The 24613-nt window shown below is 34.0% G+C and overlaps 2 protein-coding genes across 3 annotated transcripts; both read left to right on the forward strand.

Annotated features, from left to right (window-relative positions):
* Nucleotides 1-2275: 2275 nt before the first annotated feature.
* Nucleotides 2276-6699, forward strand: LOC106080142 (pyroglutamylated RF-amide peptide receptor-like). 2 transcript variants are annotated; one of them, XM_013241467.2, is made up of 4 exons: nt 2276-2443; nt 2589-2860; nt 3116-3242; nt 5143-6699. In XM_013241467.2, exons 2-4 carry the CDS (start codon nt 2611-2613, stop codon nt 6092-6094), a joined length of 1329 nt encoding a protein of 442 aa, XP_013096921.2. In that variant the 5' UTR covers nt 2276-2443; nt 2589-2610; the 3' UTR covers nt 6095-6699. The 2 variants fall into 2 exon arrangements, with proteins under 2 accessions (XP_013096921.2, XP_013096920.2); XM_013241466.2 differs by having other exon boundaries at nt 2276-2860.
* Nucleotides 6700-13415: 6716 nt separating this feature from the next.
* Nucleotides 13416-22052, forward strand: LOC106080143 (alpha-2Db adrenergic receptor-like). The gene is made up of 4 exons (XM_013241468.2): nt 13416-13585; nt 15059-15336; nt 19021-19147; nt 19575-22052. Exons 2-4 carry the CDS (start codon nt 15087-15089, stop codon nt 20494-20496), a joined length of 1299 nt encoding a protein of 432 aa, XP_013096922.2. The 5' UTR covers nt 13416-13585; nt 15059-15086; the 3' UTR covers nt 20497-22052.
* Nucleotides 22053-24613: the final 2561 nt, after the last annotated feature.

The following is a 24613-nucleotide window of genomic DNA, read 5'->3' on the forward strand; positions in this document are numbered from 1 at the left end:
AGTAAGTAATGAATAATAGATTAAAAAAAAAAACACCTCGGCCAAATTTGTCTCCCCCCACCCTTATCTCTTAGAAAATTGTTAAGCGTAGGTATACATCTACTTAGAGCAGGGGTTCTCAACCTGTGGGTCGCGATCCCTTTAGGGGTCGAATGACCGCTAGCCAGGGGTCGCCTAAGAACGTCTGAAAATTTCATTATTATTATTTTTTTTTTTTTTTTGTTATTTTTTAACGGAATTTTATTTTTCGTTTTTAATGTGTTGTAACAAGCATAAATGTACCATGCTTCGTTTGTATATTTACATTTGTAGTATTGGGGAAGAGAGAAATTACTTAAATTACATTATTATCAAACAAATTATGAAACGATCGTCTAGCATCAATAAAATAGACAAAAAAGTGGGGGTGACAAATGCGTCATATGTATGAGGCCAAACAAACCTCCGAGCTCTGCGGATAGAGACATCCAGGATTTTAGTTTTGAAGTCAGATAAAGTCAAGAAATCCAGACTTGATTCAGGTGGCAAGTAGCATAATTAAAACATAGCAGCCCTTGATTTTTTTAATTTGGTGGCTCTACGAATTACCAAAGAGTTAGTATTGCCAGGGGCCCTAAATTTAGTGCAATTTTCATTTTGTAATGACACTGTTCACAGGGAAAACAAATTGTCATGTCCGTTGATAATATCAATCAGGTAATTCAAGGAATATTAGGAATATCGTATCCATTTCCAATATTTAGCATCCAGATTGATGAATCCACAGACGTTGTAAATTGTTCACAAATACTGTTTTTCTTGAGGTATATACATAATAGCGATTATAAAGATTAGTTTCTATGCAAACTTCTTGAAATGAAATAAATGAAAATGTATGGTTGGGGGTCGCCGCCAAGTGAAAAATTGTAGTATGGGGTCGCGGAGCTAAAAAGGTTGAGAACAGCTGACTTAGAGTATAGCAAAGTCTAGTTTGGTGGTACAGAAACATGCAACATTCATAGGCATCAGTCTAGAATACAAAACTGGATCTAGACATATAGTATAGAACAGTGGTTCTCATACTGTGGCATGCGGACATTCAGTTGATTCATAGGCTTAGTTGAGACATTTTTATGGAGCTTGTATTTGCTACAAGACTTAATTTAACTAATGGTACATTAAATAAAACTTAGTGATTAAACGTATACACACTTTTTACCAGACAGACAAACAGAGTGAGTTGATAGAAGCTTTGTAAAAACAAAAACAGCTTGAGCCCATTTAAGACAATTAAGGCAGAGAAGTCTTTTCAAGACCTACGTATAAGAGTTAAAATTCGGTACATTTTAATGGATCTTTGAGGAAGTCCTGAAAGTAGTTCATTGTGCTGGCCACACGACACCAAGCATACAAAGTAGTGTCTAAATTCTGAAATGATGTTCGAAAAAGGAAAGCATCTTTATGGGTGAAAATATCTACAGGCTCTTATATATTACAAAAATATTGGAGACTGCTAGGTTTAGATATTAGCTTATGATGACTATAGATTTACAATACAAAACTTGCTACATAAGAAAAAAATTGGGATTAGAAAAGAAGCATATAAAATACAATGTTCAAATAGACAACGACAAATTAAGTGGAAATGAAACATTCATTTAAAAACTATTCAAAAAATGTAGCCTAACATCTTTTCCGTTAAAAACAAAAAAGAAAAAAACTATTCCCAGTCTTGTCTGTTAATGAGAGCACTCTTATATGTACCCAGAAGATATCGTACTTAATGTCTAGGGTCAACTGATCTAGACTTGATAACCTACAAAACTCTAAAGCTTGTTATATCGAGTGTGGGAAAGTGAATCTAGGTTTATAGAGTGTCAGCAATATCAAGCTGAAATTTTGCACACTTATTTCTTTTTTTATCTTGCAACATACGAACCAAAAAGAAACAACTATTGGTAATCGATTATTTTGTTTGATGTTTAACAAGGGAAACAGACTGTACTTGACTGATGTTGTGATATAAGTTGAATTAGCCCCCCTTAAACTATGTAGAAAGAAATAGGCGTCCACTTTAAATCTATATATTTAAATGTTTTTCAGGTCAAAAATTGGAGATTTCTTTTAAATATTGTATTGCTTGATTATAATGCGATGAATAGAAGAGACGACAGGATAGAGGAAATAATACCAACAAGTTAGTTATAAATGACGGTACTTATAGATAGCACTGTGATCCCACTTGGCGTTCCAAGTCCACAAATGTCATCTTAAAAACTATAAGTATGTAGGAAACTCTCTTAGACATTTTTTTTTGTAAAAGAAATATTAAACTAACAATTTGTTCAACACAGAGAGAGGACTGGTTCATCTTGTCGGACGATTTCACAGGAAAGTGCGACAAGAATTGGGAAGCTGTAGTCTCGAGAGTATCACTTTGGGAACTGTATTGACATTGACGCTAGTAAAACCAAAGCAATCTAATGTTACATATCTACTGCAGATTTGTCTATGCATAATACAATTCAATATATTTCTTTTTAAATGTACAGGAGTCATTTTAGTCCACTGAAAACTATTAATACTGTGTATACTGTATTTGATTTTAGGAGCACATATGAGATTATAGTCATGGTGAATAATACCTCTCAAAATTACACTGAAGAAGAGATCAAAGAATACCTGTCAGTTCTACAACATAGGTCCACAGTAGTCTTCGTACCAGCTCTGATCTACCTGTCTCTGTTGATTGTTGTGGGCAGTATAGGGAACTGTCTGGTTCTGGTCGTGTACTGGAGCAAGATGAGCAGGACACCACTCAGAATATTCATCATCAGTATGGCTGTGTTTGACCTCCCAACGAATACTCTTCTTGTGCCAGGTAAAATGTCTCAATTTAAAGTAACAATTATTTTCATGAGTGTTTTTGAATTAAAATAACTCCTGACTAGGGTGACCAGGCCTCCGGCAAAAGGAGAACATGTTGTTCTTATGACTTACTCAATATCTGAGAATATTTCATGTGACCGCCTACAAGTTTGTGTTACCACAAACTTCCTTTGTTATCTTAATTTGTTTAAAATAAAATGTATCCCCTTTCATTTCTGCTAATGATACTACTAACTTCTGTTACCAGGTGAGATGTATGACTTGCTTCACATGTGGGATTTCAATAGCCAGATTTTGTGTCAGACAAGAAGGTGTTTCACTGCCACGTTTGTAGTGTCCTCCTTTGTTGTGCTGGTTGCCATAGCAGCTACAAAGTCAGTAATAATCAATCACTATTTAAAAGGCTTTGCCAAACTTTAAATACAATTAAGTACAGATTTAGACAGTAGATTAATTTAATACAATGCACAAGTTATTATATTTGTATTACAAAAAAAAAAAAATAATTATTCGCTAACATTTTTTAGTTAAATGTTTTTATGATGACATTCTATGTATGGAGATTTTCACCATAAACTAAACAAGGTCAAGGAATCTAAATAAAACGTCAATGTTGCCAACCAAATTCATATCGGAAGATGGGAGAATGAGTGGAAGCGTATCTTTCTATCCATTCAGCTCCATTAGTCGACCATTTGTTTTAAAATAACTTTTAAGCCATAGAATAACAAGTTTAATACTTCCACCATACTGAAATTATTTTATGATTGGAAACCTTTATTCTGCAGTTCTAAAAATTGCAAAAAAATTCAGAGACCTTTAAAAAAAAAAACCTAGCTTATCAGCACCTTTTTTTTGTACACCGGATACACCAAAATGCTTGCTATTTATAGTTTTTCGTATATATTACTGTGTGTAGTAACTTACATACTAAACAGAAGAGTTTCATTACAAAGAAGTAAGTTTAGTTTGAAATAGTCTAGTCACAGTGGCGTAGCTAGCCATGTGCGAATGGTGCGGGCCGCACGTGACATCAAGTGGTGAGGGACATCAAACTAAGATAAATTTTCTCAATAAAATCAACGCATTGTACATACATGAACAAAGACAACCTGCTGAATTTGAAATGTTGACTAGAAATTAATTTACTCTGCTACTTTTGTAAATCTCCTATATTCTTTCTTAAATTAAACGTAATCTGTTAACCAGGTTGAGTCAAGTTTACTAGATTTGTTTACATCTCTGAAGGCAACGCACTTTTACACGCACACTTTCTGCTGGGGCACATTGTTTTACTCCATTGTTCAGTACGCTGGTTTCTTCTAGATCTAGAGCTTATAAATAAATGCCTTAGACTCTAAAATAACAGAATCTGGCACTAAATGAACATCGCGAACAAGTTGAAGAAGAATGACAAAGAGAAAATCTAGGTCATTTCTAGGAGTTTGTGAAATTACTATCCAAGTACGACCCATTCCTTAGAGAAAAAATGTGCTCCGAATTGGGCTTCGTTACAGACCAAACACGTACATGTCTCCCCAAATACAAAAGGAACTTATTGTAAAATTGGGTGAAAATGAGACACATATTTTTCGATTTTTTTTTTTTGACAGTTCACCTGACATCACAAAACTGGATCAATTTTTCCAAATGTTGAGGTAACGTTATCACGGATACTGACGGGGTACTTATTCTGTAGTCTTTCATTGACATCATTTTAATTCTTTATTTACTGGATTTATTCTTTGAGTTTGGCTTGAATTCGGGCTGAAGTTAAGATCTATTCAGTAACATATTTTTGGTACACTGGAAACACCTTTTTTATCGACTTCAGCACACGCTAGGATGTCCTCAACAAAATAACTGAAACTAGCCTTAATCGCTTGGTTAAAACGCGCTGGAGCGCCAGAGGAGAAGTTAAGATAGCTATGGATTCATTTTAAAAAATAATAAAAACTCTAGAGACAATGACTAGAACAGATGAAAACTCCTCTACTAGGTCTGAAGCAGGCGGATTGTTAGCTGCTATGCAGTCTTCATTTTTTCATCTACCTTGGGTTTTTGGCCCCTACGCTTTTTTTTTTTTATAAGCGGGCATCACGAGGAACTACCGCACTGGGCATTAAATACACTAACTACGCCACTGAGTCTAGATACATTTTTTTTCAGAGCATAATAAGAATCTCACTATGTTTTTTTTTTTTGTTTTGTTTTTTTTTAATCTGTATGTTGAAAATATATATTGGAAAAAAAATTCTGTTGTATTTTCTGTAGGTACAAAATGGTGTGTAATCCTTTTGGAAAACAAGTCAGTATCCTTGAAGCGAAAGTAGCCAGCGTTTTTATACTTTGTATTGCTGCCCTTGTATCCATACCTTTTGGAATGATCCATGGGACACAAAAAAAGAATACTCCTAATCCAAACATGTTTGGGCGATTTTGTGACATTGATGACAGCTATATTACAACGGTGTGGCCCAATATCATTTCTGGATTCTACGTTGTCCTATTTCTTGTCTGCTGTCTGACAATGATCGTTCTGTATGCCCACATTGGCTACCAGACCTGGGTACACAGAAATAGACGAAGACAGTTAAGTCGGCTGGGACAGGCTTCAGTATCTGAGGATTTCATTTCTGTTACTTTAACTCCGGTTCCAGAAAGAAAATGCTGTTCTGAAGAAATGGATGAAAAATTGCGTTCAGATGAGAATTTATTTTCTCAACGATTTAACATTGAATTTTCGGATACTAAAAGTCTTGACAATAAGGTACGCAACTATTTAAATGTTGAAACTTCAGTTTCGCTCCGCGAAGACCAAATTAGATGTGACCCCGGAAAATGTGAAGATTCAAAAGTGAAGACTAAGAAAACAATAAACGTTAGTAGGCCTACATCAGATCTAGATTTCAAGAGGAAAAATTCTATGCAAAACACCTCTCCACCCAGGGCATCATTGAAACGAACATGTTTCTTAGGCAGGACATCACGGATGTTGATAACAGTCAGCCTCGTTTTCGTCTTGGGATCATTTCCTTTTCTAGCTTTGAATTTCTACAAGACGTCATCACCGAAGAGTTTTGCAGCCCTTGAGGGACTCCCTCTAGGAGCGTATCATCTTTTTGTGAGGTCTTATTTCTTAAACAGTGCTTTGAATCCAATAGTTTACAGTTTACTAGACAAGAAATTTAGAAAGGAATGTCGAAACATTTTTCATTTGAGATAGTAAATAACGCTTTACATTTCTTAGGATCCTTGAAGTTTTAAACGTAACAAATTTGTGTTGGATTTAACCTAAAAGTAATGAGTGAAGAAATACTGGTTTTGTACATTTGCTAACAATCATTGAATAAAATATCTTTTTTTTTTATTTAGCTGTATAGATCCATGATTACAAGTATTCACCATTTATAGATTCTTATCTGTCCTGTACATAAAAGGGAGATGAAAAACAGAAGACAATGACTGTGATGATGTAAAAACAAAATTCTGTTGATTGAATTATTTTACACATTAGTATCGACCAAAATAATGCTTACGAATACGGAAAAGTTGGTCAAGAGATAAACCATTGAACTGTCGAACAAGATCCTTGAAACAATCTTAAGACCCTGATGTGCCTCCGTCAAAGATAAACAAAAATTAAATCAAATTTAGCCATTTACAAGTTGTCTCATCTTATAACGGACTCGTTTTCAAGCACACCATTAACACAATATCCAAAGCATACACTATATTTGTTTACTTACAAGTTCACGTACTATCCAATGAATTCAATGTTGTCAAGTTACTCTCTCATGCTGTTGAAATTTATAATATTTTCAATAATAAATAGTCAGATAATAATAAGGCCTTAATTTTTTTTTCTTGTTTGTCTTGTGGTAATGCTTTCATATAGAATTGTACATGTATATATTTGTAAATATATAATTTTACAGACCTGTGACATGGCTACGAGCTATTGGTCTAAACTACCCACAGCTTGTGACATTGCAGGTCTAGTCTTCAGCCCTTTATAGTCATAAAATGTACTTTTTAATAACTTGCGTATTGTGTTACGTACGTGAAGCGATTGTTCCTTTGCACTAAAACTAAATTTTTCGGCATTAAAGGTCCATTGCATCAGTGAATTAAATATATCTAATAGGAAGAGAACAAACTGTAATAATAAATGGCTCTAAATCAACACCAATAACAGTAAACTCAGGTGTACCTCAAGGAGCAGTCTTAGGTTAACTACTATTTTTAATTTACATAAATGATTTACCAAATAGCATTATTTCAGGAACAAAAGTCAGATTATTTGCCGACGATTGCATAATATATAGAACAATAAAAACATCACAAGACACAGATATTTTACAAAGAGAACTAGATGAATTACAGAAATGGGAATCAAATTGGAGCATGTCTTTCCACCTAGAAAAATGTCAGTTATTAAGAGTAAAAAAAAAACTAAAACAAATTAATTCCACTTATCTTATTCATGGTGAACTAGTAACACAGACAAAAAACGCTAGGTGTTATAATAAATGAAAAACTGTCATGGAATCCACATATTGGTGAAACTATCAAAAAAATATAAAAAAAGCATTAGGGTTTATTAGAAGAAATTTCTATAAATCAAATAAGAACATAAAACTAAAATGTTATTTAACCTTGGTTAGACCAATAATAGAATATGCATCCTCTGTTTGGGACCCCTCAACTCAAGAAAACATTAAGAAACTGGAACAGACACAAAATAGAGCAGTGAGATTCATAACAAACGAATATTCACATTTGACTAGAGTAACACCTTAAGTAAAATCACTAAATTTAGAAAGCCTTCAGGTTAGGAGACTTAAAAGTAAAGTAGCAATTATACATAAAATTTTGAAACATGATCTTCAAATACAAAAAAACAAAATTTAATAAAATTCCCAGAAAGACACAAAGATAAAGGCACATTCCTCGTTCCATATTCTAGGACAAATTTGTACAAAAGCTTTTTCTTCCCTAGCGCTATTAGAGCATGGAATGGGTTGCCTGAGCTAGCCAGAAAAACCAGTGACTTGGCGGAGTTTAGGTCATTGGTTAATATGAATGATTAAATGCATGATGCGTAGGACGTAATCATCTTCTTTTTTAAATAAACGTCTGTATCATATAAGATAAAAAGATAAGAGGTTCTCTTATCCTGCTCTTTTATCATTCATGAAAAAAGGTCACGCATGCGCAACACATAATGAACTCTATAAAAGCCAATTTTTAACTCTAGATTAGTGTAGATTTAGATCTATGTCTACCCCAAGATCTACTTTATACTTTAACACATGAACATACAAAATTAAGTCTTTTCATCTCAAATTTTAATCAAATATATCTATGCCTACAAGCAAATGTTTTAATTTGAAAAAATGGATTTAAGCCTATTAGCAATTTTGATTTGATAGCTTCATTCACACTATTTTTACATTGACAAATTCGCTTTACTTATTACATTATTATTTCGTTTAATTGTTTACAAAACACTCTCAGTGACTATATCGACAGTAATCCGCAAATAAAGACCCGCGGGTCGCGGGTAACATATGTCTAGTATATATATATATATATATATATATATATATATGGCATTAGTATATAATATTTTTTTTATTTCGGTAGCAACTAAAGCAATTAAACATTTATTTACAACACTAACTTGTACTTCAATAACAAACAATTGAGAAAACAAATTCATTGGGAGCGTTGGCTTTGCATGGTTTTAGAAAGTTTGGATACATTTGGCTCATAACTTGTTTTTAGTTTCAAACACTATTCTAAATTTTCATTTGTTAGTTGGCTTCTTACTTTACTTCTAATTATATTCATACAAGAGAACCCTTGCTCTTACGAATAAGAAAGTCAGCACTCCAAATGTCAACTTCTTCACCTCACTGTAGCAATCTGAAAGATTATTTCATGCGCCCAATCAGCTCGTGGCACTTCTTTTAAAACTGTCCATTTTTGTTGCGTTACCTACATTTCTGGGCCTCCAACTCTTCCAACTTGCTTTTCAACTTTGTAAATTTTCCACTCCATAACGCTTTAGTTTTTAAATCGATCAATTGCATTTCTAGAGATCTAGTATCAATTCCTAATGTCTCAGTGTGGATTTCGGTGTTATGTGTGTTAGATTTACTATAAATGCTAGAATTGTTTTGTTGGTTTTGAACTGCTCAAATCTGTCAGCAAATTTTTATAACTGTGATGAAGAAATTTATTATCAAACGTTGCACTGATTTTATCGCGATACTGATTTAGACATTGAAAATGAAGTAACTTACCAGTCTGAATATCTCTGCAAAAAGAATTAATTTTTCTTCGAAACAAACCAATTCTTCTACAAAAACATAGGATGGGTTTACCTTTTCCTGCAGTTTTAGATTCAGCTCATTTAATTTCTCTGTTATATCCACCATAAAGTAAAGTTTTTGCAACTATTTGTCGTTCTCTAATTCAGGGTGATTAATGGCTTTTTCACTTAGGAATGTATTTATTTCATTTAAGCACAAAGCAAAACGTTCATCGCCTTACCTTTGGAAAGTCATAACACTTTTTGGGAAGAAGGAGCTCGGAATACTGAGTCTCCATTTCGTCACGATGGCAGAGTGCTTTTGGCAAAGTGCTGTTAACAATCTTGATTACCAAATTCATAACCTCAACTATTTCGGCAGGAAATGTTTGGACACAAAGCGCTTCTTGGTGTAGTAGTCAGAGAGAACATAAGAATTTCGTGGTTTATTTTGCTCCCAAAAATCCTAGCTGCCCTTTTATTTTTTCCAGTCATACTTCTGGCTCCACCAGTTGCTGTTTAAACTATTTTAATTTAAATCCATCTGAATTTCTTCAAGGTATTTGTGCACGGCATTCGCTCTATCATCCCTTCTAGTTTGTCTCGAGAGCGGTAACAATCCAAGAAGTTCTTCTTTTGGACCTTGGGAAGACATATACCTGACAAAATTGGCAACTTGTGCCGTGTCTTTATGTCGCAAGACTCATCTATAACAAGTGATAAGACAGAAGAAATTAGAATATCTCCCAAATATATAACATTTGAAGATTTTTTAGTTGTTCTGTATTGTACTGTTTCAGCGGATAGTGGCAAATCTTTGATTTTTTTTCAAGATTTCTGGCTGTTTTTGAAATCACGAAACTGTTCTTCAGATGCACGCAGAGAGCGGTCTTTGACATACTCATCATCTGTATATGGTTTGCCTTTTTGTGCAATTTCTAGTGGTACCGCAAACCGTGCCAGTTAGCATTACTTGTGGATTGCTTATAACTTTGAGAAGATAATTTGCTTCTTACTCATTTACTTGAAACAACAAACTATTAGTCACATAGAAACATTCGACGACGGCGTCATTCGAAAGCTTCCGCCGAAAGCTTCCGACAGACTGACAAAAGTGACGACGAGTGTAATGGGGGAGGGCTGTGGTGAAAAGCGAGTACAAGTGGCTCAGAGATCTAATCATCATTAAACGATTCAGAACTATTTAAAAAATGTTTCGATAAAATAAATAATATTTGCGTACGGAACTAAAGAGCCACAGCTTCATATCCAAAGAGCCGCATGTGGCTCGCGAGCCGCAGGTTGCCTACCCCGGATATAGACTCAATCTTATCTTATCTTATATAATACAGACGTTACTTCAAAAAAGAAGATGATTACGTCCTACGCGTCATGCATTTAGTCATGCATATTAACCAATGACTTAAATTCTGCCAAGTCACTGGTTTTCCTGGCTAGCTCAGGCAACCCATTCCAAGCTCTAATAGCACTAGGGAAGAAGGAGTATTTGTACAAATTTGTCCTAGCATATGGGACGAGGAATGTGCCTTTATCTTTGTCAGAGGATTTTATTAAATTTTGTTTTTGTATTTGAAGATTATGGTTCAGTGTTTTATGTATGATTGCTACTTTACTTTTGAGCCTTCTGTCCTGAAGACTTTCTAAATTTAGTGATTTTACTAAAGGTGTTACTCTAGTCAAATGTGAATATTCGTTTGTTATGAATCTCATGCTCTATTTTGTGTCTGTTCCAGTTTCTTAATGTTTTCTTGAGTTGAGGGGTCCCAAACGGAGGATGCATATTCTATTATTGGTCTAACCAAGGTTAAATAACATTTTAGTTTTATGTTCTTATTTGATTTATAGAAATTTCTTTTAATAAATCCTAATGCTTTGTTTGATTTTTTTGTAGTTTCATCAATATGTGGATTCCATGACAGTTTTTCATTTATTATAACACCTAGGTATTTTGCGTTTTTAGTCTGTGTTACTGGTTTGCCATGAATAAGATAAGTGGAATTAATTTGTTTTAGTTTTTTTGTTACTCTTAACAACTGACATTTTTCTGGGTGGAAAGACATGCTCCGATTTGATTCCCATTTCTGTAATTCATCTAATTCTCTTTGTAAAATATCTGTGTCTTGTGTTGTTTTTATTGTTCTATATATTATGCAATCGTCTGCAAATAATCTGACTTTTATTCCTGAAGTAATGCAATTTGGTAAATCATTTATGTAAATAAAAAATAGTAGTGGACCCAATACTGTTCCTTGAGGTACACCTGAGTTTACTGTTATCGGTGTTGATTTAGAGCCATTTATATTATTACAGTTTGTTCTCTCCCTATCAGAAAATCTTTAATCCACTGATGCAGTGGACCATTAATGCCGAAATATTTTAATTTTTTAAGCAAACTATGGTGGTGAACTTTGTCAAAAGCCTTAGAAAAATCTAGTAAGATAGCATCTATTTGTTTACTATTATCTAAACCTTTTGGAAAAATCATCAATTAGTCCTATTAGATGTGTTTCACATGATCTATATTTCCTAAAGCCATGTTGGTATGGTGTGAGGACATTATGTTTGCCTAAGTGGTTTATGATGTTACTACATATTATGTGTTCTAGGATTTTACATGTGATGCTGGTAAGTGATACTGGTCTGTAGTTTCCTGGGTCAGATTTTTCTCCTTTTTTAAATAGGGGGGTGACATTAGCTTCTTTCCAGTCCTTTGGTACTCTGCCCTGGTTAAGCGAAGCCTGAAAGAGTATTTTGAACACTGGGGCTAGCTCATTGCTTAGTTCTTTGAGTAATATAGCTGGAATACCATCAGGTCCAGATGCTTTATTTGGTTTGGTGTTGGCTAATAGTTTTTGAATTCCATTTTCTTGTACTACTATGTCTTCTATGTTGTCTACTTGGTTTAAATTCAGTAATATGTCTTTGTCTCCTGGGGCTGAGAATGCTGATGCAAAGTATTTGTTTAGGATGTTTGCTTTAGTTTCATTATTATTATGTATTATGTTATGTTCATCTTTTAATGGTGCTATGCCTGTTGTTTCCATTTTCTTAGACTTAATGTATGACCATAGGTTTTTGTTGTTATCTTTAGATATTGCATTGTTTATGTATTCACTCTGCAGCTGTCTGCTTACTTTTTGGGTTAAGTGTTTAATTTTTATATACTTTTTGTAAACTCTTTCTGCATTAGTTTCTTTAAATTTTCTATATAGGTTTTCCTAGCAAAAGAATAAACTGTTTCCTTGAAGTAATTTAGTACATTTACTGATCCACTGTTGCGTCACTGGAAGTAAGGGTGTGGGGGTGCGGGCGATGAGGGCCACACCACATCAAGGTAGGAAACCAGAGTGGAAAAAAAAATATTGCGAATCAAACAATTTGTGAAAAGATTTAACGGTATCAAGACACTGTAGATCGTGAAATTCCTAATAAATGCGCAGAATATCGATAAAAAGTATCAGCAAAACTGCTTTAAAACCCTAAGCTATACTTTAATTCGGTAAATATCTATCTCTTCCATGTTGGTGTTTTTAAAAAGATTTGTTTTTTACTTTATTTATTAGTGTATTATTTCATTACTTTGTTACAAATGAATATCCATTTCAGGACGTGTCTCAAGCATACCCAACTTGTTTTACTTATAACGGGTTAAAGTGAAAATGTCGATCGTTAATGTAAATGTCTTTCAGATAGCTTTATGTGTCATAGATGAATGATAGAAAGATACAGGTGTCGAGATTGCTATGTACTGTAGATATACAAAATGGAGTTACTAATACATTTTAGTATGGAAATGCATGCGTATTTCAATCAGTGAGTCGAGAATTAAGAATAGATTGACAGTGTATTAGAAAGCTAATCTTTTGTCTAACTTGAAATTTACTTTTAAAATATCCCTTAACAAGAACATTTAAAGACAAGTACTTTTCCAGGCGTCTTGCTTGAAAATTGTCTAGAGCTGACACTTTCTTAATTATGACACCCAGTTTTAAGTGTCATAAATGTAAGTTATTAGTTTTAATTTTATTTTAATTATTATGAAACAAAAATATGATACTAACATTTAGGCTGTAAAACTTTCTATTCGTCATATGATGGTTTCCGCTAGCTTCGATTTCCTTCCTATCCAGACTGAACAGCCTGGGAAATATAATTTTTGCTATTCATCAAATGTCAAGTGTTTTAAACAAAAGATTATGTCATTGATTTAGAATAAAGATAAATTTTATCGTGAGTTTAATTCAGGAAAAGAACTAAAAAAATAAAATTAATGAATACATTTGTTTGAAAAAAAAATGAATTTGCATCAAAGTTTGTTAAAGATCCTAAATGTTCATTGAAGATAAGGAATTATTATTTCAATATAGGACCTTACAGGTAAAATAAAACAATACAAACAATTTCTTAAGCTTTACTAATATTTTTACATCTAATTTATAGATATAGAAGGAGATCTAGACAACATCTTAAGAGTTCTGTATCAGAAGTCAAGGTCTAGTATCAGATCTTGATTCCATATAGATACAAAAAATCAATAAATAAAAAATAAATAATCACAAAATAATGAATTCCAGCTGGCTATATATATTGGAAAATACAAATCTTCATGCATCTGCGGGGTCAAAATCACGGGTGCGATACCTTGTTTGAACGAATATTTATTTAAAATAATCTTTTTTATTTTATAATAATTATATTTGAAGTTCTAATAATGGATTTATCGTCTTTTTAAAAATGTATTTTTAATGTTTTTCTTGGTTCTTCGTAAATGCAAGGAGTATTCGCACCAGGTGAGGTTAACCGTTCAATGTAATATACCATAAAAAATATAAATATTCTTTTTTTTTTACAAATCCTTTAAACAGCTTGCAAACTCTTCATAGGAAGAAACAAAAAAAGGGAATCAACGAAATCCTGGGGGGAAAAGAATCTCGAAAACGGCTTTAACGATTTTCCTAGAAATTGGACTTTGGGAAAAGAATCACTAGCTAATTGGCCACACAGGAAAAATTATTATTTTTCATAATATTATTTTCTAAAATTAAATTTGGTCTGGAGATCTAGCCAATCCTTATCTTAAACCCACAGACGTCAGAGCTGAGTATTTCCCAAATTTCAATGAAGTAGATTAAATAAATCTGGAAAAAGAAATGATGATAATGTTCAAACCCTAGGCTATGTATATATATATATATATATATATATATATTGTCTATGGTTCAAACCAGAGTTTTTACTGTGCAGCCAATAAGCAAAGTGTTTTTTTCTCGCAATAATACACATTAACTGTCAAATTTCTATAAGGAATTTGAGCCGTTTTCGAAAACAAAATTACCTATTTCCTACCAACTTTTTTCTTCCTCTATAAATTCAGATGGTTACATTTATCTCTATTGTTGCCAAGATTTCTAGATATACGCTTGACATTTTGAGTGGTTTTCTTTGAGAAGAGACGCTATTGTTTTATGCTATTTATATATATATTATAGCTTTTTATTTATATCCCCAAAACTAGAAATTCTATTGTATCCGTTTTCACAATTATCTCCATCGTGCTTCAGTTAGGTTCAAAGTCGACATAAGAGCCTACTCTTTTATTTTGAAAATTAAGTAATGATAAATGAGACGTATACATAAAAACCTATTTCAGAGGAATTTGACAGTTAATGTTGCCTCTTGTTTTCATTAAAAATTAGCATTATAAAATACTGACTTTTATCGAATAGAAATAAGTGCACAGGTTTTTGAATTAAGTATGCGATTTTCATCAAAGATCTACACATTAAATTTTCTAAACGAATTTAAAAAGCAGCTTGTTTTATTGTTTTATCTCGCATATATTTCGTTTAGGTGCAGACGTATTGAGATTTTACAATCAATGATGAGTAATATCTCCAAAACCTACACTGAAGAAGAGATTAAAGAATACCTGTCAGTCCTACAACAAGAGTCTACTCAAGCTTTCATACCAACACTGGTTTACCTGTCTCTGCTCATTGTTGTGGGCAGCATAGGTAACTGTCTGGTTCTAGTAATTTACTCTGCAAAGATGACCAGGACACCTCTGAGACTATACATAATCGTCGTGGCCGCTTATGATTTGATTATAAATCTGTTGATCATACCTGGTAAGAAGTAGCAATAAGACATCCAATAGTTAAATAACCTCCGTTTTTCAAAGCATGAAGTAACATCCTCAAGTTTGGAAAAAAAAATGTTCTGTTAAAAGTCCCAGAGTTTAATTTTGTCAAGCCAAACTTTATTATTTTTCTAGAAAGCCTTTTGTCTATTCTACTAAATTCCTATTTGCAGAGCCAATCTGGCCGTTGTGATGCCGATTGTGTTTAATAGGTGTATTTTTGACTCAAGACAAATAGCTTGTCTTGTCCAAATAGGCTGTAACATTTGAAAAATGGTCCCTGCCTTTCCTATTTGGCATGCTACGTTGTGCTAGGTATTCCGATCACTTGAAATGATGCAGTCTTGTAATGTAAATTGTTCGTGTATAGCATCAAAGCCAAAAATGGAAAGATTTTTGTGTGCATCCGGTGTACACACCCCCGGATCCAGCGGGGGGGGGGGAAGAGTCGGTTGCGAATTTGTATACAAAAAACACACAATTTGTGCACAAAATCATGAATATTTCTAAAGAATATTTACCAATTTTTTTAAATTAATTAACTATAGTATTTCGTCCCACCTATGGTGAGGGGGGGGGGGGGGAAATGCATGTAAATTCCCCCCCCACCATAACTTTTCGAGAGGGGGGGGGGTGATTAAATTTTAGTGCAGAAATCCCAGTTAATGAGAAAAATTAAGTCAAATATCTGTATATTCTACATATTGATATTTTAATCTATTTTTTCCTCTATTTTATCGCTCCTCCCCTATGGTATATTGACTGATTATGTGCGGCGGGGGGGGGGGATGCCCCCCCGACAACTCTAACCCTTTGGGTGGGGAGGAGGCTTGATTTTTGTGCAGAAATCACATTTTGCGAACAAAATTAATCAATATACATATACAACTTATCGATATTTTAACCCATTTGTATATCTCGTGATGTCCTTACCAGATTTGACCGTGGAAGGGTCGATATATATAGTCAACCACACTAAACAAATCCTTACCTTTGAGGGCTCCTGGGGGCAAACGTATTTTAGTGGAGAAATTACATAATTTATGTAAAAAAAAAACACCTGTTACTTATAAAAGTAATATATACTATATTTTAATGGTAAGGCCAAAGTCTGAGCATGCTCATGAGAAGTCACTGACGATGCACTGCAGATCATTTTCAGAGCAGGCACTTTCACCACAAACACAAAGCTAGGGGTATCCTCCCTACATTGCTCTATGCCTCAGAAACATGGACAGTGTACAGTAAACATGCAAAGAAACTGAACCACTTCCACATGACATGTCTGAGAAAAATACTAATTGTCAAATGGCAAGACAAAATACCAGATACTGAAGTCCTTCGAAGAGCGTGTCTGCAAAAGCATCCACACAATCCTGATGCAGTCCCAGCTGCGATGGGCAGGTCACGTCTACAGAATGGAAGGCCACCGCATCCCTAGACGACTCTTGTATGGCCAACTAAGCGAAGGAAAGCGCTCGCAAAGTGGTCAAAGAAAGCGCTTCAGGGACACCCTCAAAGTTTCTTTGAAGGCGTTCAGCATAGAAAACTGTGAGAACTGGCGCACAGGTTGCTGAGGAAAAAAGAACAACGCTGGCAGAAGAAAAACGCCAGAGAAGAAAAACAAGGCAAATGACACTAGCTCCAGCCGGAATAACCTGCCCAGTGTGCAGCCGAACATTCCGGGCTCACATAGGTCTCACCAGCCACATGAAGAGGCATAAAACCCCAGTGCAAAGCCCTCAGCCCCCTGGATTACAAGGTGGTCATCATCGAACCACGATGGACGAACTATATATATATATATATATATATATATATATATATATATATATATATACTATATATTCTTTCTTTCATGGAGCGCCCCCCGCCCCCCCCCCTCCCCCAGCTAACGTCAATTACAATCATTAGTAATAAATAAATATAAAATGTAGAGAAAATCTGTATCTCATTCATCGTTGAAATTCTTCCGCCCCTTCAGTTTTCCTGACAGAGTATGACTTTTAAAGCATGAATCACTGTCAGATACGGCGACATTTGAAATGTACTTCTTCAGGTTCTAACATTTTCTTATTCTGGCATAAATTTGTTGCGATTATTTAAAGAAAGACTTTGTTTTGAAAAATTTAGAATTCATACAAAAACTTAAGTAAGTGGGACAATTGAGTTAGGAGCCTAAATGCTTCTTTCCTATTTGTCTTTTCAACCATTCCTGAATGTTTGATTTTTCCATTGTATAATCAACTTCTAGCCCGTTACTGTCTTGCATTGTGAATGCAATGTTGAAACTGCTTAAAATATACTCGCTTAACGACGAGAATTGGCCTGCTACGTTTTTTTTCTTCGCCCCAACCTTTTTTTTTTTTTATTTAGAGTTTTTCAAGACGAAATGAAGTTCTGTAGCAAAATGAAGTTTCATACAAAATGAATGACTTAAATGTGAACGCATTATCAAAATATTATATCCAAAAGTAGTTTATTTGTTTTTTTCTGGGGCAACACATTAACTCCCCTTAGTCTAAAAAAGATTTTCCCAACAAGTGAAGCGCATTTTGCTAACGGGGGTTTAAGCTTAGTTTTAGATATCTTTTTTTTCCAGGGAAAAAATCAGTTGTATTTGCAATTTGCATTTATATTTATCAAGGAAAAGCATTATAGAGAAGGTTCTTATAAACTAGACATTTTAATATGTATCCGCCAAATTAATTCTACTTGTTTTGCGCTCATTAAAATGGTCGAATTTCCCAGAATGGTTAAACATCGTTCTGGAACTTCTATAGACGTCTTCTACTGATCAGAACAGGCCTATTCCTAACATGAAGTTCATTTCACGCTGAATATGTTAAATAAAGGCGTACTTATGCTGCACGTGCCTCAATTGTCACTCACACTTCAGTATCAGACCTTTCCCCAATCTTACTTTAGTTTTGACCTGCCATTTTTAAATTGCTGGATAGTGAACTGTAGACATCAGGAGAATGCGTTTGACCATGTACGAATAAACTATATAATAAATTGTGCGCACTCTTGAGCACCGTAGAATACAAATATAGTCCTAACATCCGTGTTGAGAGCAAATTAATTTTTATGTTTTTAGTTGGCAACGGCGATCTTTAGTTATGGTGTACCATTCACGTCAAGTTTGTACATTTTATTTCAAAACCTTACCCCATGTTTTTCTTTCCCTTTTTTTTTTGCCTTTTTCTTTAGGCTCTATTATATCGTAAACAGTTTTTTTTTTCACATTTTATTCTAGACAAGAACGTAAACTATATCTTAAAACTGAAAGTGTAAAAAAACAACAACATCAACAACAAAAAAAACAAAAAAAACAATCAACAACATACTTTTGTGATGAACTTTTAGTTTGATAATCCCCAATACTTAATCTTAATTTCTTTTCATGAAGATTATTGATGAGATGTAGTGAGGTAAAAACTAAAGTAACCCTTTCAAGTTATTTTTTAGTGTTTTTATCTAACTGTTATATAGTGTTTTAGTTAAATAATACATTATTTGTTATGCAATACTGTATGTCGTAATGAGCCATTAAGTATAGTTAGTTTGCTGATTATAATAACCATTTTCATTAGTAGCCTATCATGTATATTTCGTCATACAACCATATGTTGTATTAAACTACTTTTATGTTTTAATTCCATTAAACCAGGAGATATGTACGATACCTTTCATGTGTGGGACAATGATTGGCCAATTTTCTGTAAACTTAGACGATTTTTAAACGTATCATGTGTCATGTCTTCTAACTTTGTTTTGGTTGCCATAGCAATTACAAGGTCAGTCAGAGACGGTACAACATCTTTTAGAACAAGGCCCATAACTAAGTAAGAACGTTTCATTTTTTTTTTTCGGATAGCAAGACTTACTAATACGAAAACATATCATTAAGATAATAATAAAATTTTTTTTTCACATTTTCAAACAATATATCGCCCGATTTATTTAGTTTAGAAATACAAATCTCAAAATGTTGCTCCACCAATAATGATATCAAGATCTATTAATTTAATAATGTATTGTTAGTATATCCTCATTCTATAAAACACAATTATAAAAAACACTTCCTATAAGATATGTTATATTTACAATAATACAATATTCTGCATTGTGTTAATTTTTTATAAAAAATTTCTTAAAATCCAATAAATTATTAAAATTTTGTTTCCTAGCTGTTATTTTTAATATTTATGTCATTTTTATTAGGTACAAAATGGTGTGCACTCCTCGCGACAGACAAGTAACAGTAAATCAGGCGAAAGTTTCAACAATTGTGATGCTGTTTGTCGGCCTTGTTTTATCCATACCTTATAGTGTCATCCATGGAAGTCAAACCATTTCAACACCAGTTCCTGGAATCTATGGTCACTTCTGTCAGATAGACGACTATTACTTAACAACAAAATGGCCTCAATTAAACTCCATATTTTTCATAGTCATTTTCTTCATGTGCTGTACAATTGTTTTTGTTTTCTACATATGTATTGGATGCAAGACTTGGAAACACAGACAGATTAGCAAGGGTCTCAAACTTGTTTGCAAGACTTCTAGATGCGAAGAAAGTAACTTTATCTTAAGCAGCAGCTCTACGCTCAGACGTACAGAGGGACGAAATCAATCGACTAATTCAGGATCGCTGCAATACAGACAGCAGATTGCCTCAAAGAGATTGAGAAAGAAAGGCGTGTATAACATCGAGCTCCACTACAGCAACAACAGGAGGGAAGTGAAGGACTCTGGGATCGAAAGGAAGAACTCAATGTTGAGAACTGAAGATAGGATGATAACAATGCGAAACTCTCAAACAAAGAAAGTCTCATTACTAGCAGAAATAAATTTGACTAAAAGTAAGAAACGAAGAAGTCTATTTGGAAGGACTTCCTGGATGATGATCACTGTCAGTCTGGCTTTCCTTATTGGATATATGCCGTTTCTCGGATTAAACTTTTACAAGACAGCTGCTCCAGAAAGTTATGCATCTCTGAAAGGAGTTTCACTGGCGATGTATCAGCTTTTCTTTAGATCCTATTTGCTCAATAGCGCTGTCAATCCAATAGTTTACAGTTTATTGGATCCAAAGTTTAGAAAAGAATGTTTCAAATTCTTGACATGCTACAAATACAAATAGGTGAATACTCTAACATCGAGTGAAAGTTGTTGTAATGCTTTTGCTTATATACATGGTTGATCTGAATTTAAACTTCTCACCTTCACAAGCAGTAACACGTCAAACAAACAAGAATCACACTTAACATGCTACTTACAAAGTCGCACCTCTCTGTTATAGTTCAGGATTATCACAAACTTTCTTTTTCATCTTACCATAAAAATGTTTTTACGCACGAGCATTTCGAGACGAGGATTAACTGTTTTCTAAACAGGACCGTGAATCCAGTAGTTTTACAGTTTAATGCGCAAGAAATTTAATGATGACTCTCAACAAAAATATCTGTAAAGTAAATAAATGAAGCGTCTGACAAGGTGATCCGACAAAATAGCGCCGACAAAATAGCGCCGACAAAATAGCGCCGACAGAATAGCGCCGACAAAATAGCGCCGACAGAATAGCGCCGACAGAATAGCGCCGACAGAATAGCGCCGACAAAATAGCGCCGACAGAATAGCACCGACAGAATAACGCGTTGTCTCTTTGATCAAACCAGGGCGTCTCTTGGCGCAACATTGGCAAACTTAAGTGTGTTAGGATAAGTTAAGATGGCGATCACATTTATTATCTCGCCAAACTTTTGTTTAATCTCAGGCAGTGACTGACCAGTTCAATCATTAATTTTGCAATTCCCGTGCGTCTTTGTCTAACACTATTACATAAATATGAAAGTTTAGGAGTGTCGATATGGATTGTAGGCCTCAATCAACTTAACGCCTCTCCCAAGCACACCCTCCAACATCCATAAGACAAGAATATAAGCCCCGCCCCTTCCTCTCGATATGATGCATTCTTTTCCATGACAAAATTCAGCAGCTGTTTGTACACGACTATTGGGAGCACAACTTTATTAGTCGATAGAGACGAAACCTAAGGGTGACTCCAAGATTTCCGATAGCATTATGGAATGTTAAAGATCGAGTACAGGACATTCTGCAAGGAACAAACAATTCAATGGAGGGATGGCACCATACATTTGAACTGTCTATTGACGGTCATCACCACAATGTCTACAAGTTAATCTATCCAACTGAACAGACGTCTTGCAGCTATATTGCCCACATACGGAAACAAGCCACTGTTCGATTTTCTACGTAACATTGCATACAATTTAACTTTGTGAAAGTTTGTGAAAGTGTGTGTGTGTGTGTGTGTGTGTGTGTGCGCGCGTGTGTGTTCGTGTGCGTGTGTGTGTGTGTGTGTGTATATATTTTTTTTTTAAATTTGACAAGTATGAAGTATCAGCGTGTTTTTGAAGTGTACTTTTGGAGTTCCATTAATTGTATATTTTAGCTTATTATAATTCTTGCATAATGCTATTTATATTTTAAGATCTCTAAAAGTGCCTCCTGCAAAATAACTGTAAAATAAAAATAACATTGAAATTAAACAAAAATATTGGCTCTATTCGTATTTTACGATATCTTTAAGTGTTTCTTGCAAAATAACTGAAAAATATTTTTTTCCGCGTTATTTTAAGGGCGCTATTTTGTTCGCAGAATAATTGATCAAAGTATACCGCCCCCCCCCCCCATTCGGCATCAATCCCGCCCCCCCCCCCCCACCATAAACTTTCGAGTGGGGGGCGGTCAAATTTATTTGTAGAAATCACAGCTTGCTATCAGAATCAATTAAATATCTATATAATTAAAACTTGTTATTGATATTTTTAACCGATCCTTATATTATGTCGTTCCCCTGTTAGTCGATTGGGCGGAGTGGTGGGGGGGGGGGCGAATACATCTACTGCCCTTCCAACCTAAAGCCTTTGAGTGGGGGGAGCGGTCCTCCTTCTTTTATTTAGGAATCATAGATTGTCATCAAAATTAGTTGAATATATTTATATTATATCGCTATACTTCTGGTATCTTAGCCGGTTCGGTGAGGGCAGGGGGGTGATTGCTTCTGAATGGGGGGGGGGGGGGCGGTCCTATTTTTACGGAGAAATCATAGTTTGTGAACAAAATTAGTTGAATTTCTATATAATATAAGCTACATATTGATGTTTTAACTCATTTGTAGATTAAATCGCACACACACTCTGATCTAAAATTTTATCATTAGTAAATATAAAATGAAAAAGGGTTGTACCTGGTGGGAGGGGCAATACATGCAATTTAGAATTCATACGAAATTTTTCATTATAAGATTAACAATTTAGATGAGTTCTTAACCCAAATATTATTTCCTAGTCATATTTTTCCAACATTTACTCATGCTGATATTGTTCTGTTGTAAAAAAAATTTGTGACTATAACTCATTATAGCAAACATACACTTAAATCCTAAAAATGAAAAAAAATTAGAGAAGAATCTAATTGGTTCACTTAATTTCTTAAAAAGATCCCTTTTTAATAGGATGAATTATGAGCTGTAGATGTCTGGAGAATGCATTTCTACAAAGACGAATGCAAGAAAACGCTTTTGGAGTCGGCCCATTGGGGGAGCTTACAGCGATCCCCCAGACCCCCTAGCTGTCAAGAGAAAGGCCTCAACATGGCTGTTTTATTATTTTTTATGATAATTTTTTTTTTGGCAGCGATTTTCAAAGCCTTTATCTAAATAGCTTTTCAAGGAACAAATCGGTTGTATTTGCAATGTAGTAAGGGCCTATAACTTCATATTACAATATTTTTCAAGTAAAACATTACCAAAAGGTCCTTTTTGAATGAGATGAATAATTAGCTGTAGATGTCAGGAGAATGCGTTTCTGCTGTGAAGAATGCAAGAAAACGCTTTTGGAGTCGGGGCTTCGCTTACAGCGCTCCCCCAGACCCCCTAGCAGTCAAGAGAAAGGCCTCAATATGGCTTTTTTTTTCGCCGAAGGTTGAGAAACACTGCCTTCTAATACATATATATATGTATATGTCATTTTAATATATTAATCAGAAAGTAAGGCATATGTATGTATGGGTGTATGTCCCGTATAGAAATCTAAATCGTTTGACAAATCTTCATAAAACTTGGCATAAATGTTCATTGGGTACTAACTAGAACCGTGACGTATGTATAGTAGCTCTAAAACAAAATAAAGACCCTCAAAAAAAAAAGTAGCCCAACTCTATGATAGTATTAGTATTTCATGGATCTAGGCCATGTTTACCATGTTCAGATCGAAAGGATCTAGATCTAATTTTTAAAACTACACTTTGCACAGATAGTTTTTTACTTTGACACATGAATATATAAAATATAGTCTATTGATTTCATTATTTAATAAAATTAACATTCAAATTTGTGTTTCAAAAGCATTTTTACATAAATTCGTTCCTTATATCTGCGAATTTAGAATTCCTTACGTACATTCTTTCATTAGATAGACCGAAATGTTCCACATCATTCTATTCCTAGGTCTAAAAGTCAACTCTTAGATGATAAAACTTCTCTTCGCAAAGATAGTTTTATACTTTAACACATGAACATACTAATTATAGTCCCTTCATTTCATATTTTAATCAAATTAACATTCAAATTTGTTTTTCTTATGCATTTTTCATACATTTTTTCAAATATATGTAGGCCTACAAACAAATGTTTTTATTTGAGAAAATGGATTTAGGTCGATTAGCTATCTTGATAGCTTAATTCATACTATTTTTACATTCACACATTCGCTTTACTTATAACATTATTATTTCGCTTTACTTATAACACTAATATTTCGTTTAATTGTTTACAAAACACTCTCAGTGACTATATCGACAGTGATACGCAAATTAAGCCCGCGGGCCGCGGGTAACATATGACTAGTTTTAATATATAACTTTATTTAATTATTGACATCACTACTCTTATATAGTGAGTTGCTATGTTGATGGTTTGGATTGTAATTAGGTGCTATATAATCATATCACTATTTGTAAATCGCGTGATCTGATAGTAGCTGTATTGTTGTTCATAATTATTGTTATAATTAAAATTTATATTACTAATTTCCTTATTATTACTTTTTATTTATTTTCATCTTGATCATGTGTATATTGTTTTTATTTATAATCTTGACTGTCTTGGTAGCACTTGTGCTTTGTGGCAAAACAAATAAAATTTTTAAATTGCTAAAATTGTTTGTCATGGCTCA

The sequence above is a fragment of the Biomphalaria glabrata genome, chromosome 9 (assembly GCF_947242115.1).
Source record: "Biomphalaria glabrata chromosome 9, xgBioGlab47.1, whole genome shotgun sequence".
NCBI lineage: Eukaryota > Metazoa > Mollusca > Gastropoda > Planorbidae > Biomphalaria > Biomphalaria glabrata.

Coding starts and splice junctions, on each gene's coding strand:
- LOC106080142 (XM_013241466.2), top strand. CDS start 2,524: ATGTACAGGAGTCATTTTAGTCCACTGAAAACTATTAATACTGTGTAT. Junction 2,861..3,115: donor GAATACTCTTCTTGTGCCAG/GTAAAATGTCTC, acceptor TTCTGTTACCAG/GTGAGATGTATGACTTGCTT. Junction 3,243..5,142: donor GTTGCCATAGCAGCTACAAA/GTCAGTAATAAT, acceptor TATTTTCTGTAG/GTACAAAATGGTGTGTAATC.
- LOC106080143 (XM_013241468.2), top strand. CDS start 15,087: ATGATGAGTAATATCTCCAAAACCTACACTGAAGAAGAGATTAAAGAA. Junction 15,337..19,020: donor AAATCTGTTGATCATACCTG/GTAAGAAGTAGC, acceptor CCATTAAACCAG/GAGATATGTACGATACCTTT. Junction 19,148..19,574: donor GTTGCCATAGCAATTACAAG/GTCAGTCAGAGA, acceptor CATTTTTATTAG/GTACAAAATGGTGTGCACTC.